A 16,942-nucleotide genomic window follows, 5' to 3' on the forward strand; every position below is an offset into this window, starting at 1 on the left:
TTTATTTTGAGACAGAGTCTAAATTGCTACGTTGCCCAGGCTGGGCTGAAACTTACATCCTTCTGCCTCAGCCTCCCAGTGAGCTTGTATTACAGTTGTGTCCACCATGCCCCATTTGCATCTACATTTTTAATTCAATGGGATTGCTTTGTGTAAGGTTATGAGTGAGGGATGTAAATTTTTTTCTGTATCAATTGTCGATATTGCACTTAGTGAACCATGTATCTATTCCCCATGCATCTGCCAAGGCCTGCTGTATCATAAATCAGGTTTTTATATATTTAACCCTCTCTTGATGGATTAATTCGTTTGTTGTTTTAATTACTGTAGCTATGTAATCAGTACTGTATTTATATCTCCTAAATCAAATTCTCTACCTTCTTTTTTTGGTACCAGGACTCGAACTCCGGTCCTTGAGCTTGCGCAGCAGGCGGCGAAACCACTGAGCTAAATCCCCGGCCCACTACCTTCTTCTTTTTAAGGGAAAATTAGCTTTATCCTCTTCCATACACAGTTTAGATTTAGTTTGTTGCATTCTGTGACAAACTATGTTGGGAATTTGATTAAAGTTGCATCAGATTTGAGTGCAATGAGTTTGTGAGGATTTTTTTAACAACTTGAATCAACCAAAGAGTCTTTTGCAAAAAAACAAAACAAAATAGCAACAACAGATCAACAAAACCTGGTACCTGTAGGGACCTGCAAAAGAAGTGCAAGGAATACTCTCGACTATCTTGAAGTCTTTGGTGTTCTCCGTTAATTGTATGTACCCCGATACCCACCATCTTTGGAGAGAGCGGAGGGGAGTGGAGTGGAGAGGAAGCGAGAAAGGGAAGGGGGAGAACGAGAGAGGGCAAGGATCAGAGAAAGGAAGCGGGTGGTGGTGGTGGTAGTGGTGGTGGTGTTTTTCTCAAAGTAGCTAAAGGTGAGTAAAGGGCTGGCATTCGGTGCTCTTCTCAGCAACTACTTTATTTTGGTGTATTTTCTGATTACATACAGCATTTGTATAAATGGAGTTGAGGGTAGGGCTTGAGAAGGAAGAGAGAGAAAGAAAAAGGGGGGAGGGGGGGTGTTGAGCGCCGGAGGAGAAGTGGCGTTAACTCGGCTGCAGTTCAAGGGCAGAGGGCCGGGGATTTAGCTCAGTGGTTTCGTCGCCTGCTGCGCAAGCGCAAGGACCCGAGTTCGATCCCCGGCACCAAAAAAAAAGTTCAAGGGCAGGAATGGCGGGGGCGGGGGCGGGGGCGGGGGCGGGGGCGGGGGCGGGGGCGGGGGCGGGGGCGGGGGGGGCGGGGGCGGGGGCGGGGGCGGGGGCGGGGGCGGGGCTCGGAGACCGTGGCTGGGAGCTCGGGTGCGAGATGCTGTGAGGCGGGGATTCGAGAGAGAGGGGCCCAGGCATTCCAGGCACACGGAGCAGCCCGTGCAGGAAACTGACGGATGATGGGTTTGTAGGAGTCAAGAGTACTGTAGTTCTTTCTGAGTGTCAGAATCAGCCGGAAAGATAAGTAGTGGCTGGACTGAGCAAAGCCACGAGTATTAGGTAAAGGACTCTGGACTTTATCCTGGTAACCGCCAGTGGAACAGGAAACTAAGTAGCTGCACCCAAAGTTTGCTTCACCAAGGTGATTGTGGCTGCAGGGAGAGCAACGCTAGGACGGCACTTCCACCTCCAGAGGGCACAGCGGGGCAGCGCAACCTCCCCGCCCCTCCCCCGCCGCCCCGTTCCAACGCTCGGAACTCGGCTACCGCTCCTGGACACGTCCCCTCGGGCTTCCGCTAGTGGGTCTGGGCGCGCCCTCGTGCGTCACGTCCGGTCCGGAGCCGGGCTCCCGAGATCCCGAGGGTCGCCGGGAGGAGCTTGTGAGCCTACGCTAGGGGGCCTTGGCCCGCCGTTCTTACTGGGTATAGGCGGAGGGCCTCGGGGGCATCTGCGCCTCCGCTCCCACACTTCTGATGCTGGCTGGCTTATCTTCTCCAGCTCCCACCTCACGGATGTTTTGTTCTGCCCCAAAAGATATAAGCAAACAGTTCAGAGGGGGCTCAGGTGCTCCACGGTAGCTTCCCTCCAGCTGCGTGTTCTCTTTTCTCAAAACTTGCGTAGTGATGAAACTTCCCCGGCCGCGATTCTTGAGCAGCCCAGGCTGTAATCCATTATTCTAGGGCTTGTTCCTCTCTGCAGTTAAATCAGAAATTCTCATTGGAAGGGGAACTTGGAAGTCAACAGTCTCAATCCCTCAACACTCCCTGACATTCAGAAGCCAGTGAATGTAGCTTTTACTTGCACACCCTGAAAGATGACATGTTGTCCGGGGGAACTTTGATTATGTAGTCTCCCTGAAAGTTTCTTCCATGTAACTTTCGCTCCCTTGAAAACACTGCCGTGTACTCTGCAGGCACTGTAGGTCGTGGGGATATGGCCGTGAACTAGATACACAAGATTGTCTCCAGCTCTTGGCATTTGCATTCTAGTGAAGGGAGACCAACAACCAAATTAGAGGACTGATTCCGTGCTAGCAAGTAAATGCACAGGGCGTATGATAGAAACATACGGAGGGAACTACTTAGACTGGTGAAAGGTTTCTTGGAGGTGATGAAGTTAATAACTAGTCAAGGGAACAGCCAGTAGCTCCATACTGAAAAAAGAGCAAAGCCATCGAGGCAGGACAGAGCTTCATGTTTTCTAGTAATAGTGTGACCCGAGTGAGGTGTGACAAGGTTGGGGATGGTGAGAAAACGTTGAGACTAAATAGGAGCCAGGTACACGGCCTCGTGAGTTATGGTAGGAAGCTTGTGTTCTGGGAACAATAAGAAGCCACAGGATAGTTTTATGCAGAGGGCTGGTCTTGGCTCATTTAGAACTTACACAAACCAATCATTTTTCCATTTAAAAATGACTGACATCTCCTCTGAAGCTCCTTTTCATGCTCTCAACTCCTCTCTCCGCTATGGTTCCGCTATTGCTTCTTACCCAGAGGGTTTTTAGATAGATTTTAAGATGTGACTTTTGAACATTTTGAAAGCGATGGGAGTTTTTTTTAAAAATGTGAATCATATATGCCAGGTGTACATTTTAAAAGGAAAGAATCTACCGGACGTGGTGGCACATGCCTGTAATCTCAGCACTTGGAAGGCTGAGGAGGGAGGATCGCAGCGAGTTCGAGGCCAGCCTGGGCTACATAGAGAGACTCTGTCTCAAAAAGCAAAAACAGGGCCAGGGATTTAGCTCAGTGGTTCCTCCACTTGCCTCACAAGCAGAAGGACCCGAGTTCGATCCCCAGTACCAAAAAATAAAAAAGCAAAAACAAACAGAAACTCATACATTTAGATTCTCAAAGAGGTACTGTAAAGATCAAGAACCATGTCTTAAACATTTCTCATCTATGTGATTTTGGTTATTGTATCAGGACACGATTTCAGCTTCAGCCCAGGTTAAGTTTTCTAAACTGCCTGCTCCCCAGTGAAATGAAAATAATAGGGTTGTTATGAGAATTAAATGAGATGTTACTAAGAAAGTGTTTCATGATAAACCTTGAGGTGTCATGGTGCCATATTGTGCCATACGTGCCACAGTTATAAACAAACATCTGCATTTCTAGGATGGAGTAACAATTTATAGATACTGCTTTAGCATTCCATAAACTCTAAGTCCCTGTTGTGGGCACAGCCCATAGTGAAAAAGATCTGCCTTCCAGGAGTTTATTATCTAGTGGAAAGAGCCATGAAAGATAGAAGACCATAGAGTGAGTGCGCCGAGAGGGCACTAAGATCTACTCACACGTGGAACTGCTTAGGTTTAGGCTGATAAGAAAAAAGGTAAAACGCTCCGGGATTTGGGAACTGCAGAAGAGGTCTCAATTTTCACTGGAGGTAAGTGCTTCTTGGAGTTCATACTTGAAGTGAAGCTGGTTTGAATAGATTAAATCTGAACACACACAAAATCAATACTACACGTACACATTTTTATTCTTGATAATATGGAAAGACCCATTGGAAACATTGCAATCACTTCTGCTACGGAGCGGTAGGTTCCGTGAGAGGGAAACGTATCTTTTGTGCAGTCTGTTTACTACACATTGCGTGCTCCGGGCTGGGGAACAAAGTACACGCACGTACACACACCCCCTCCTTTCCGAAACCAAGGTCCCAGAGGCTCTCAGAGAGAGGTGGGGACCCTAGCGGCCAGACCACACAATGGGAGCGGCTTCGCCGCGGCGCTCAGCCCCGCCTCGCAGGCTCCACTCCTCAGGGTCGCCTTCACGGGGGCTTTCGCCCCTCCCCTGTGGCCCCGAGGAGCGCGGCCACTGCCGACGGCGCCCTCCCTGGCCGGTGCGTCCGTCCCGCCTCCTTCCCGGGGAGCCGGAAAACCCGGAGCGAACCGGCCCAGCCCGGCGGCGCATGCTCAATAGCGAGCAGGTTCAGTTCGCTAGTAGGAAGCTCCGGCGCTGCACCGGCGGCGGCAGCGGCGGCGGCGGCTGAGGCAGCCGGATCCCCTGGCCGCGACCTCGGTCCGTGCCCCTCCCTCGGGACCCCGGCCTCGGCTGCGCCCCGCCCGGAGCCTCTTGTGCCCCGCGTGCCCGCTAGGCGAGGCGCCCTCCGTGTCCTCCCCCATCCGCCCGCTCTCCGCGGGCCAGGCCGGGCCCGGAGCGCAGCTCCGGCGGAGGGCGGAGGGCGGAGGGCGGCCGGGGCGGCGCCGGCGGGCGGGGGCCTGGCCCCGGGGCGGGGTGCGGGATGCCGCCGCCGCCGCCGCCGGGCTGCGTTCGCTGTCCGCGGCCGGTGCAGGGGTCGGTGTCGCGTGGGTGGCCGGGTGCGGGCCTCGCCCCTCAGCTGCTTCTCCGGGGCTAGCGCGGCCGCGCGGCGCCCGAGGGGGCCGGGCCGTGCGCGGGCCGCGGCCCTCCTCCGAGCTGCGCGCTCGCCCTCTCGCGGCTCCCGACCGGCCGCCGCCGCCCCTTCGCCCGCCGAAGGCGCCCCGGGGGCACCATGCAGGCGCAGCAGCTGCCCTACGAGTTTTTCAGCGAGGAGAACGCGCCCAAGTGGCGGGGTCTGCTGGTGCCAGCGCTGAAGAAGGTGAGAGAGCGCGGAGCCCCGCTTCGCGCTGCAGCCCCGCGGGCGCCGGCGCTTTCTCCCGGGGTCGGGGCTGCTCCGCCGCACGACCGCGCACCCTGGGGTCCCTGCGCTCGACTGGCCCCCGGTGTTGACATTCACCCCAGGGGGTGGGAAGGGCGCGGGAAGCCTGGCGGTGCTTGTCCTAACCATCCCGCCTCTGAGAGGTTAATCCGCTGCCCCCTGATTCCCAGACCACAGTTGGAGGAGGCTGTTTTCTGTGGAGGTCAAAGCAGGCCACTTTTCCGCCTTCTGGGTTTCAAGGCAGAGCTGCTGTCAGCCTCCGGTCTTAGGTGTCCAGTACACTTGTGTTACTGGCTCAAGAATGCTCTGGCCATAGTGCTTGCTTTAAGTAATTGCGAGCTTGCCTGCCAGCAGGAATCAGGCCTGCTTTGCGTTGCTTTGCTTTGCTCGCCCTCGGTAATAACGCTGCACTCTTTTGAACCCCCTCCCCCCAACCTCCGTTACTGGTGCAAATGCCACTATTTTCAGATTTGGAGGGAGGGAGCTTGAAAGTCTTGGTTACTTGCATTTGGTGGAGAATGTATAACATTTGTGTTTTAAAATTTGCCACATTGTTTTGATATTGGCAATGTTGCTACATTTTAAAAGCTTCTAAAGCAGCAGTGTGACTTAGTAAACACTGTATTAAAGCTTCTGGTACTGGTGTGTTTGAATTTAAGAACAGATTTTTTTCTTTTATCTTTTTTACAGAGAGTGCTTTACTCTTTTAATAGTGTTTCTGAATCCTGATTTCTTGCTCAGAGACTGTTTATGCTGGCTGGTTAAAATACAGTTTTGCTTCTGAGAATTGAGACTATGCTGTACCTTTGTTAAACATTTGTACTTTATCAAAATGTCTTAAAAGGTGCCTGATATTTCTCAAAGGCCAGCAACTTTTACTTTCCCTTTTGCCTTGTTCTCCCCATCTCCCTCTTGGTATCTTACAATGGAAACTATTTGGTTTGCTACCGTAATTTGTTGTTCTATTTCATATTTAAATTACCCCCCCCCACATATAGTGTGTCACTAGTTGCAAATATTTCTTTGATGTTTTTAAAGAAGATCAAAGAAATGTCACATAGCATACTTTATTCATTAGAAATTCCACTTGGCCTCACTCCATGTGTTTACTTTTGCTTTACCTGAAAGCTTAACTTCTTTGATTGTAGTAGAAGGGGAGCAATATGTCTCAGTGATGCTAGAAGTTGGTGTACTAACAGGGTAATGGTAGGCAGAAATTTGTTTTTAAATGTACAAAAAAATAGCCTCGTAAAAACACTACCAGTTTGGGGCCATTTTACTTAGAAGCAATCAGTTCCTATCCCAAGGGAGCCACCAAGATACCAGTTGAATATCCTTTGAAGTAGTGGGAAAAGCAGTGTAGGACTTAGCAGCCCTGGTCTAATTGCTACATGGGTGTCCCTTGTAGAAATTTGTCCACAGACACATTTTGTCTGGCTGTCACAGTGTTGGTTTACTTTTAAATGTAATTGCCAGTATTTAAAAATGGGAAATTTTATGTAAAATCTGAATTTTCAGTTTAAAGAGTAGAAAAATTTCCACATAGAGCCGACATTCAAGCAAGGCAATAACTAAAGTTGAGTAAATAGCTACTGTCTTTAGACAAGGAATGCATCACCAACTTAGTGTGGTCCCACTAGTGTTCTTTGCTTATTTACATAGCTCAGGCTTTGACCTTAAGCAAAAGTGATGGAAGGAGATAGACATATACACTAGCTGCCTAGTAGGATATCCACCAACAGTGATTTTAAGACAAGTTTGAAAATATATTTCCTATCTGAATTTGCTGTTGGTAGCTTGGAACCTGCATTTTCACCTGCCTGCTGGGCATTTCATGTGTATATCTCCATATCTTGAATGCTTCCTTCAGACTTGTTATTAGACTGCTTGTAGAGGTGCCCAGCTTGTGTTCTCTTACCCGAGGCTCTTTGGGCATGCTGTTCCTTTCACCTGAAATGCCCTTCTTTGCCTGGCCTAGCACTGCTTATTCTCTGGGACTCACTGCAGAGCTTTTTTTGGTTTCTCAGGGCTAAGTTTTCTTTTAGCCCCCTATCCTAACTCTTAGCAGTGAATTCTTAAAGGTTTTTATTTTTAAAATATATTTTTATTAGTGCCTATTCGTTTTATAAGATACTGGGTTTCAGAGTGGTATTTTCATACATGCATGTAATATTTTGATCACGTTCATCCCCCATTAATGACCCTTACACCCCCTCTCCCTTATTCCCTTCACTTCATCTAGTAACAGTCTCCCTTCTACTTTCATGTCATCTGTTTTAAATTCCGCATATTAGGGAGAACATGTGATACTTGTTCTGAAATGGCTTATTTCTCTTAACATGATGATCTCCAGTTCCATTCATTTTCCTGCAGATGACATAATTTCACTCTTCTTTATGTTTGAGTAATATCCCATTGTGTATATATGTATATATTACTACATCTTCTTCATCCATTCATCTGCTAATGGGCACCTGGGCTGCTTCTACATCTTGGCTATTGTGAACTGTGCTCCAATAAACATGAGTATGCAGGTGTCCCTATAGTTATTTCTTGGCAATAAGTGTTAAGTTCTGATTTACTTGTCTGTTCCCTACCTCTCCTCCAACGAGACTGAATGCTTCTTGAGAACAGAAATAATACCCTGCTTTTGTTTTATTCCCAGTGAACACAGTGCCTGACATCTATTCGGCGCTCAATTTTAGTAAATGGATAAAAGAATACTTAAATTAAAACTATAGTCTTTCTTCCCTTCACGTACCAGTTTTTAAATTTCTTTTTGATTAATAGCTTTAGTATTTTATTTGACTGGTTCAAGAGTTTTCATTCATCTCTGACTTCTGTGTGCATTATTACCCACATTCAGGCAAAGCCTATGTGTTTGTTCCCCTTTTGACATGTTTTTCTAATCTGTTCCCTTCTCCAGTTGATGTAACTGAGTTCCCTTTCCCACATAATGCAATAGCTTCCTAACTCCCTGCATGCCTTTATCTGTTTTCCAAATTTTAGAAGTTTCGGTACACTTTGGAATATGTCACACTCTAATGTCTTTTGAGCTTAACATAAGCTAAAGTACAGTGCACAGTTGTTAGGATGGAGGTAGTGATGGTGATTGATGATGATCTGGTTTCATACTGATCTTCTGACTTGGTTCCCTACCATGATCTGTCCTGTTCTTTATACTGTTGCCAGGCAGGACTGCTACTTTTTTGAATATATTCAGAATGGCCTACTGCAGCTCTCGCACTGCATCTGTCAGTGTAAGCTTTATTTTATTTATCCCAGCAGTGTACCATGTCTACCTCAGACTAAATACTGTCTTTGGCACTGAGAATAAAGAGGTAAATGACATAATCAGAAAAAACAAAAACTAAGAACAGGATGGGAAATGTTAGGGTGAGTCTGGGTAGTATTAATAGACAATTTTTCTTGTATGTTAAGCTGAGGAGCTCAAATTTTATCTTGGATAGAAGCCACTGAGGAGTTTTAAATAAGAAAGTGACACCGGATATGAATTTAGAAAATTCACTTTGTTCATACAATGGAAAATGAGTTTGAAAGACCTGAAGTAAGGAGAAAAGTTAGAAAGCTTGATTAATAGTCCAGCTAAAACAATATGCATTTGAATTATGAGTACATTTAAACTAGGATGGAAATGTGGAGATGGATTGTATTTGAGAGATGTTTAAAAGGCAGAATTGACAGGACTTCACTAAGTGATCGGGAAAACTTAAGCAGGAAGAGTTATTTCTGGTTTGTATGCATTAGTCAGGCAAGAGAATCTTAGGAGAAAAGGCTTTGGAATTGAGAGTAGTGGCATAATAAGATGACTTTGGTATACTGATAAAAGTCCCTTTGTTTATCCAGGTATACTGGTTCAAGTTGCAGTCCACTGTTGATATCTAATGAAGTAGATTTGGAACTTCTGGACAAAGCTATAAGTGTGGATACAGCCTGTATCTGTAAAGACATACACATCAGTGTTCGTGGAAGCTCTCTTCAGCCAAGAACTAGAAATAGCCCAAATGTCCACCAGTGAGGGAGTGAATAAGCTTATTGTGATATAGCCACACAGTGGCATAAGAAGGAGTGAAGTGCTGATAGACAACGTGGCTACATCTCAAATTTAGTGGAAAGGAGCCAAACCAAAAAAGAGTATAGAATGTATCATTCCATTTGTGTACAGTTCTATAAAATAAGAGCTAAGGTAAATCACTGTTTTAAATAGAGTCTTTTATGTTCCTTCATTTTTATTGTGCTGATGGTTTTAGGGGTGTGAACATATACTAGAATTTGTCAGATCATACAGTTTAGAAATGTGCAGTTTATCTCTTTATGGGGCAGGGACAGGGCAGGATCTCACTATGTAGTCCAGGATGGCCTTGAACTCTGTGTAGCCCAGGCTGGCCTTGAACTCACAGTGATCCTCGTGCTTCAGCCTCCTAAGTGCTGGGATCACAGGTGTGTGCCACCACGCCTGGCTGTCAGTTGTATCTCAATGAAGGTGTTAAAAAAAAGTAGGTTAGGGGCCAGGGATTTAGCTCAGTGGTGCCAATGCCTGCCTCACAAGCACAAGGTCCTGAGTTCAATCCCAGGTACCAAAAAAAAAAGTAGGTGGGACCACCCACTGGAATGATTAGAGTAAGACTGAAATAGGTGGCATGGAATTGAAGGAGGGGATTGGAAAATGGTGTGTGGGGAGAGGGCAGAGGGAAAGAGGTGGATTTAGCTCAGTGGTTCCGGCACCTGCCTTACAAGCATAAGGTCCAGAGTTTGATCCCTGGTACCAAAAAAAAAAAAAAAAAAAAAAAAGAGATGGAGAAGAAGGGAGTCAGTGGCAGGAGTGAGATTCTAGTGTCTGAGAAGTTGAGAGAGGAATAAATTTCAGGATAGGACTTCACCATGTCAGGCTATAGAAAGGCCAAATAAAGTGCCTGAAAAATGTTAGATTGACAGCTGAGGGGGTCATTGGTCACTCATGTGACCACTCATGCTTTAGTATGAGGGTAGAGGATGGATGAAGATGAAAAAATAAGAATAGCAGGAAGAAGTGACCTTTTTTCCAGATTATTTTTTTGAGAAGCTTGGAAATGAAAGGAAAAAAAGATACTGCTGAGGTAAGAAGGGGATTCAAGGTTGGGAAAGACATTCTTGTTTCTTAGTTGAAACTGACAGAGACTTAGCCTTTGGGCACTGAAGTAGTGAATGGTGGTGAAGGTGCTGAACAAGGAAGATGAGTTCAGCAATGCAAGTGGTAGAATTTGGTTTGACCTATTATTCAGATACTATTTTAAACGCTTCACATGTGTCCCCATCTAATTCTCATAGGATACTATTGTTGCTTCTACTATTATTGCAGGGCGAAAACCAAGATTTGGAAAGACCAATATGCCCAAGAAGCTTGGTTAGAGTCTGCATTTTTCAACATGGAGGCCTGCTCCCCCTGGCAAGGGTGGTGACATCCTTTCCTTTGAGATGGGCACAGAACTACAGATGGGTGTGAGGTTGGAGAGCAGAGAGTTCCTACTTGGTAGCCTATAGTTTTATGAGGAAATCAAAGGACTTCATCCAATTAGCCTCATGACCAAGTTTCTGATCTTTTATCATTCCACTAAAGATTAATCCTCTTTGTTTTAGAACATCCAATAGTATATATTTTGGGGGAAGCCTTGTGTTTTTCAGAATTCAGTCATTTGTTCCTTCGTATGAATATTTTAGTTTGTCCCATAGGTGGATACCTGGGATGTCTTAAGTTTGAGGCTATTAGAATAAAGCTGTCATGAATATTCTTATACAAATCATTTTGTAAATACAGGTTTTCATTTCTTTTGCATAAATACCAAGAAGAAATGGCTCATAAGATAGGTTTCTGTTTAGTTTATAAGAAACTATTAGACGCTTTCCCAGAGTGGTTGTACCATTTTACATTTTCACCAACCATATATGAGTTTCAGTTACTCTCCATCTGTTTTAAGAAAATTTTCTCATTCCTGAGACATAATACCCAACACCCAGAACTTTTTTTAACTTGGTTTATGGTTACAGTCCATGGTTGGCTAGCCCTGGAGCAGAGCTGGTGTGGCAGAGGGTCATAGTGGAGGAAGGTACCGCTCACATCATAGTGGTGAGGACACTGGATGAAGGGAGGGGCCGGGGAGGGGGGGATACACCCTTAGGTCACCCCCCAGCTGCCTGCCTCTAACCAGCCCCCCCCCCCCCCCACAGCACACTTGACCACTGCACTCACCAATACATGAATCCCAGAGTGCATGATCACAGAGCCCCGTGATCAAATCACCGTCCCAAAGCCCTACCTCTGAACACATGAAGCTTTTTGGGGATATTCTAGATCTAAACCGCAGCAACATCCTTGTCAGTATTTGGTGTTGCTAGTCTTTAATTTTAGCCATTACAGTGAATGTGTAGTGGTATCTCATCGTGGCCTTGTGATCCTGACAACTCATGATATTGAACTTTTTTTCATGGGCCATTTATGCTCTTTTCTTTGGGCAATGTCTATTCACATCTTTTGTTCATTTAGAAAGTTGAATTTTTTTCCTTTTAATATTGGATTACAAGAATTCTTTATATATCTTGGATAACTGTCCTTTGCCAGATATATATTTTACAGAAATTTTTCTAGCCTATTACTTGCCTGTTTTCCTATTAGTGTTATTTTTGGGGGTTTTGTTTTTGTTTTTGTTTTGAGACAGGGTCTGACTATATAGTTCAGGCTGATCTTGAACTCATTGTGTAGCCCAGGTTGACCTCGAATTCTCAGTGAATCTCCTGCCTCAGCCTCCTGAGTGCTAGGAGTACAGGGGTGTACCACTACACTCTGCCTAATAGTGTTCTGTGACAAACAGAAAATTTTAATATTGATGGAGTAAAATTTAGCAGTTTTTTTCTTTTAAGATTATTGCTGTATCTAATAGGCCCTCACTTTTTTTTGAGACAGAGTCTCACTAAATTGTCCTTGCTGGTCTTGAACTAAAATTCTCCTCCTCAGTCTCCTGAGTACCTGGCGTTATAGGCACATACCACTGTATCTGGCTAAGAGTGCTTTGCCTGGTAACAAATCATAAAGATTTGCTCCTAGTGCTTTCTCCTAAAAGCTTTATTATTTTAACTTTGACATAATCTGTGAACTATTTCAAGTTAATTGTGTATGATGTATTAAAATAGGAATTGAGATGCTTTCTTTTTTCATACTGGTATCTTATTACTTCAGAACTATTTGTTGAAAAGACCTTCCTTTTCCTATTGGATTGTGGGGTTTTTTTGGTACCAGGGATTGAACTCAGGTCCTTGTGCTTGCGGGGCAGGCGGCAGAACCACTGAGCTAAATCTCTGGCCTGGATTGTATTAATATTTTTATGAAAATTAAATTATTTTACATGCATATGTATGAACACATTTATATCTGTGTCTGTATTTATATAGCTATTCATTTATTTCTAGACTTTCTATTCTATTTATCTCTTCATTACTATAGATTCAGTTAGTAGTAAATAACCTTTTATTACTGGGATAATAAACTATAGCAGATATTATCTTACAGAGTTCCTGCTATGTGCCAGTATTCCAGCACTGTTGTTTATAAACTTCTCTCAATTCCACCCATTGAATCTTTTTAAAATTTAGTTTGCTTTATTGCTGGTACTGGGGATTGAACCCATAGCTTTGCATGTGCTAGGCACCTGCTCTGCCACTAACCTACATTTCCAGCCCTTTATTTATTTAAAAAAATTTTCTTTTGAGACAGGGTCTTGCCAAGTTGCTCAGGCTGGCCTTGAACTTTCAAGCCCACCAAGTGGCTGGGATTACAGGCATGTACTACTAGACCTGGCCCTATTGACTTCAAAATGGTAATATCCCAGTTTTACAGATAAGGAAATGGATCTTCACAGGGCAAATTGCTCAATGTCTTACGACTAATAAGGAGTAGAATCAGGATTTGAGCCTAACCGTGCTGCTTCTAAGACAACTCTACTGCACTGCATTGCCTCTTCGGAGCAGGTAGTATAGTATAGCACGGTGGTTTTCTAGTTGTCCCAAATCATAGGTTTTTAGGGAAGACAATCCTCAGAAGAGAGGAAGCTGAATAAAGACAGCTTTGAAATCTCCTAGTTTAAGGTGAGTTCTGCATAAGATTTTATTTGAAAAAGGCAAGTCTGACTCCAAGTAAAAGAGAGAGGTAAGGAAGGAAGGAACTTTGGGCGGCTTACATGGCAGTGCAATAGTAAGGAGAGTTTGCCAAGGGCTCAGGAAGTCTTTGAGTGAAAGTTGCCTATCACAGGAAATCTGCATCTCAGTGTAGGCCTGCCTTGGTGTGCCTGCTATCCTAGTTAGAAGCATGGCCACTGCAAAGAGTGGTGGATTTCAGAGTACAGCACTGGGGCCCTTAGTTGATTGTGCTGCCCGTAGTCGGAGCTGAGAGGCTTATTCTTGTAGCCAGTCAGGTCATCTCTGTGTCTGTGAATTACGTGATTTGACGTAATTGAATTCCATTTTACCCCACTTAAAGTGGGTAATCTGTTCCCCTCAAACCTCTTATATTAAAAAATATAATACATAGGGCCGGGAATTTAGCTCAGTGGTTCCACCACCTGCCTCGCAAGCACAAGGTCCCGAGTTTGATCCCCAGTACCAAAAAAAAACACCCCAAAAACAATTTGTATTAAAATTAATGGCACACAGTTTGCTTCAGTAGCTAATCATATGAACTTTGTATTTTCTATTCAGTGTTTATGTAATAAATCTGTTATGCAGAAAACCACAAACAGAATAGTAAGTAACACAAAAGAAAACAATTCAAGTGGTACCCAGATTATCATTGCGTGTATAGACCAGTGAACTAGTACTGCAGGCAGCTCAGTAGTGTGTTCTAGCCATGAAGATGCCTCCTAAGATGGCTTTCCTTTCTAGCCTGGGCAACCTCAGAGGCAAACACAAATCAGTAAATGCAGTTCCTTGTAAAGTCAAATTCTGGTAACCTCTCACATGAGTTAGGGATGATGAAATACATGGGAAAAGAGAATTTAAAGTTTTGGTTTTATGGCTCTTGAATTATTCAGATGTTATTTTAAAAATAAATATTTAAAAATTATAACAGTAAGATTTTTTTTTTATACCAGGGATCGAACTTGCACTTGCAAGGCAAGTGAGGTGCCACTGAGCTAAATCCCCAGCAACAGTAAGATGATTTTGAGAGTCTCTTAAATGCTACTTTCACGATAATTTTTAGTGTGTGTGCTGCCGAAGTGAGCACTACATGATAATTTTTACTGGTTTTGTTTTATTCACCAAATTATTTGAGCATTTATTGTAGGGCAAGCATTATTGATATAAAATTAAAAAGTAGCCAGGTGTGGTGGTACATGCCTATAATCCCAGCCCTGGAGGGTCTGAAGCAGGAGGATTTTGAGTTTGAGGCCAGTGTGTGCTATATAGCAGTACCGTCTCTTAAAATAAATAAATTTTAAAAAGCATTATTGCTTTTATGGAACTTATATCTGGTTATTAAAAAGATGTGTAATCTGCCCCCCCCTTTTGTACTGGGAATTGAACTCAGGACCTCATGCTTTCCAGGGAGGCATGGCGCCACTCAGCTGCATCCCCAGCCCCATGCCCATATGTTTTAAAGCAGCTTAATTGCAAAAGGGATCAATTCTACTACACAGAAGATGGCTTGGTTCAGGATTAAAGAGAAATCAAAGAATAAAACAAAAGTTGAGATAAAAAATAAGTTATATTTTTGTTTTGTTTTGTTTTTTTGGTACCAGGGATCGAACTCAGGTCCTTATGCTTGCAGGGCAGGCAGCAGAACCACTGAGCTAAATCCCCAGCCCAACAAGTTATATTTTTAATTAATATAGGTGTTTTATAATAAGTTGTCTTAAATTTTAGTTATTCTTTTATAACTCCTGAAACTATTTTATATATAGGACTCAATAATGAGTAATGGAGTGTAGTTACTGATAATTATATTTATAGTTCTTTTGTTTAAATACTTTGACGGGATTCTGATTTCTGTGCATAGATTTAATAACTTTGAATTTTTAATTGTGGTTGAATATAACATTACATTTTCCATTTAGCCATTTTAAGTATACAATTTGGTGCTATTACATTTATAATTATATTATACATATTACACAACCATTACTACTAGCTATTTCCAAAACTTTTTCATCATACCAAACAGAAACTCTATACACATTAGGCAATAACTCCTCACTTCCCTCTCTCCCAAACCCTGGTATCAGTTTGCCTATTCTAGATATTTCATGGAAATAAAATTGTAAAACATTTGTCTATTTGCATGACTTCTTTCACTTAACATAATGTTTTCAAGATTCATCCATGTTGTAGGATGTTCCAGAATTTCATTCTTTTTAAAGTCTGAATAATATTCTGTGATGTGTGCATATCATATTTTATCAGTTTATCTCTTGGTTGGCATTTGAGTACTTCTTACCATCTGTCCATCTGACCATCTGTCTGTCTTATTTAGGTGGTTCTAGGGATTGAACTCAAGGGCTTTTGCAGTGAGCTATGACCCAGCCCAATTTTTATTTATTTTTGAGATAGGGTCACGTAAGTTACCAAGTCACCCACACTGGACTCAAACTCATAATCCTCCTGCCTTAGCCTCCCAGAGTACTGGGATTATGGATGTGCACTCCCATGCTCAGCTACTTTTTACCTTTGACTAATGCAAATAATGCTGTAGCGAATATTGACATACAAGTATTGGATTGAGTCCCAGTTGTCAGGTCTTTTGGGTAAGTACTTTAGACTGGAATTGCTGGGTCATTTTGGAAATGTGATGGTTAGCTTTTTGAGGAACTGCATAATGTTTTTAATGTGGATTCTCACTTCTGTTTCGTTTGTCTATTTGTCCTTATGCCCACACCACACTGTTTACTGTAGCATTTTATTAAGTCTTGAAATCAGAAAGTGTGAGTTGTCCAATTTTTTAATTCTTGATTGATTTGGTTCTTCAGGCATCTTCAAATTCCATATAAATTCGAGGACTAGTATTTCTATTTCTGCAAAAAAAGGCATTGGACTTTTCTTAGAGACTGTGTTAAATCTATAGATTGGGTAAATTGTGACATCTTAACAATATTAAGTCTTCCTACCCATGAGTAAGGATGGCTTTCCATTTAGTTAGGTCATCTTTTTGTTTGTTTTTCCTTCATTCTGTTAAGTGGTATATTACCTTCTTTTGAAATGTTGGTTGAACTATCTTTGCGTTCCTAGGATAAATCCTATTTAGTCAAAGTGTATAATCCTTTTAATATGCTGTTAGATTCTTTTTGCTAGCATTTTTTTGAAGATTTTTCTAAGTTTATGGATACTGGTCTGTAATCTTGATGCGATGTCTTTATCTGGCTTTTAGCATCAGAGTAATGCTGGCCTCGTAGAATTGAGTTTAGGAAGCCTTTCTCTTCTGTTTATTGGAAGAGCTTTTTTTGTTGTTTTTTTTTTGTTTTTTTGGTACCAGGGATCGAACTCAGGACCTTTTGCTTGTGAGGCAGGTGGCAGGACCACTGAGCTAAATCCCTGGCCCATATTGGAAGAGTTTTGAGAATAGTGCTGTTAATTCTTTTAATGTTTAGTAGAATTCAACAATGAAGCCATCTGGTCCTGGACTTTGTGGGGAAGCTTTTGATTACTAATTCAACCTTATTATTTATTATATTTGGTTTTGCTCTCATTTTTACTACTTCCTTTCTTCTAACTTTAGATTTAGTTTACTCGTCTTTTCGTATCACTCCAAGGTGTAAAATGAGCTATTCATTTGAGGGGTTTT

The 16,942-nt window shown here is 43.3% G+C and overlaps 1 protein-coding gene across 5 annotated transcripts in view; it reads left to right on the forward strand.

Moving 5' to 3' along the window:
• Nucleotides 1–4,406: 4,406 nt before the first annotated feature.
• The window catches only part of Sos1 (SOS Ras/Rac guanine nucleotide exchange factor 1), a 166,418-nt gene continuing 153,882 nt past the window's right edge, over nt 4,407–16,942 (forward strand). For 4 of the 5 annotated variants that reach the window (XR_015453000.1, XM_087216114.1, XM_004839335.4 and 1 more), the window contains exon 1: nt 4,408–5,061. Coding sequence is in view for 4 of the 5 variants with exons in the window: in XM_087216114.1 (XP_087072240.1) it covers nt 4,975–5,061 (87 nt within the window). In the remaining variant the exon portion in view is untranslated. Of the gene's footprint in view, nt 5,062–16,942 lie in introns of all 5 variants that reach the window. The other variant, XM_087216115.1, reaches the window with a different exon arrangement.

Source organism: Heterocephalus glaber, unplaced genomic scaffold (genome assembly GCF_053883595.1).
Source record: "Heterocephalus glaber isolate CG9 unplaced genomic scaffold, H.glaber_assembly_v1.0 deba00001457, whole genome shotgun sequence".
Lineage (NCBI taxonomy): Eukaryota > Metazoa > Chordata > Mammalia > Rodentia > Bathyergidae > Heterocephalus > Heterocephalus glaber.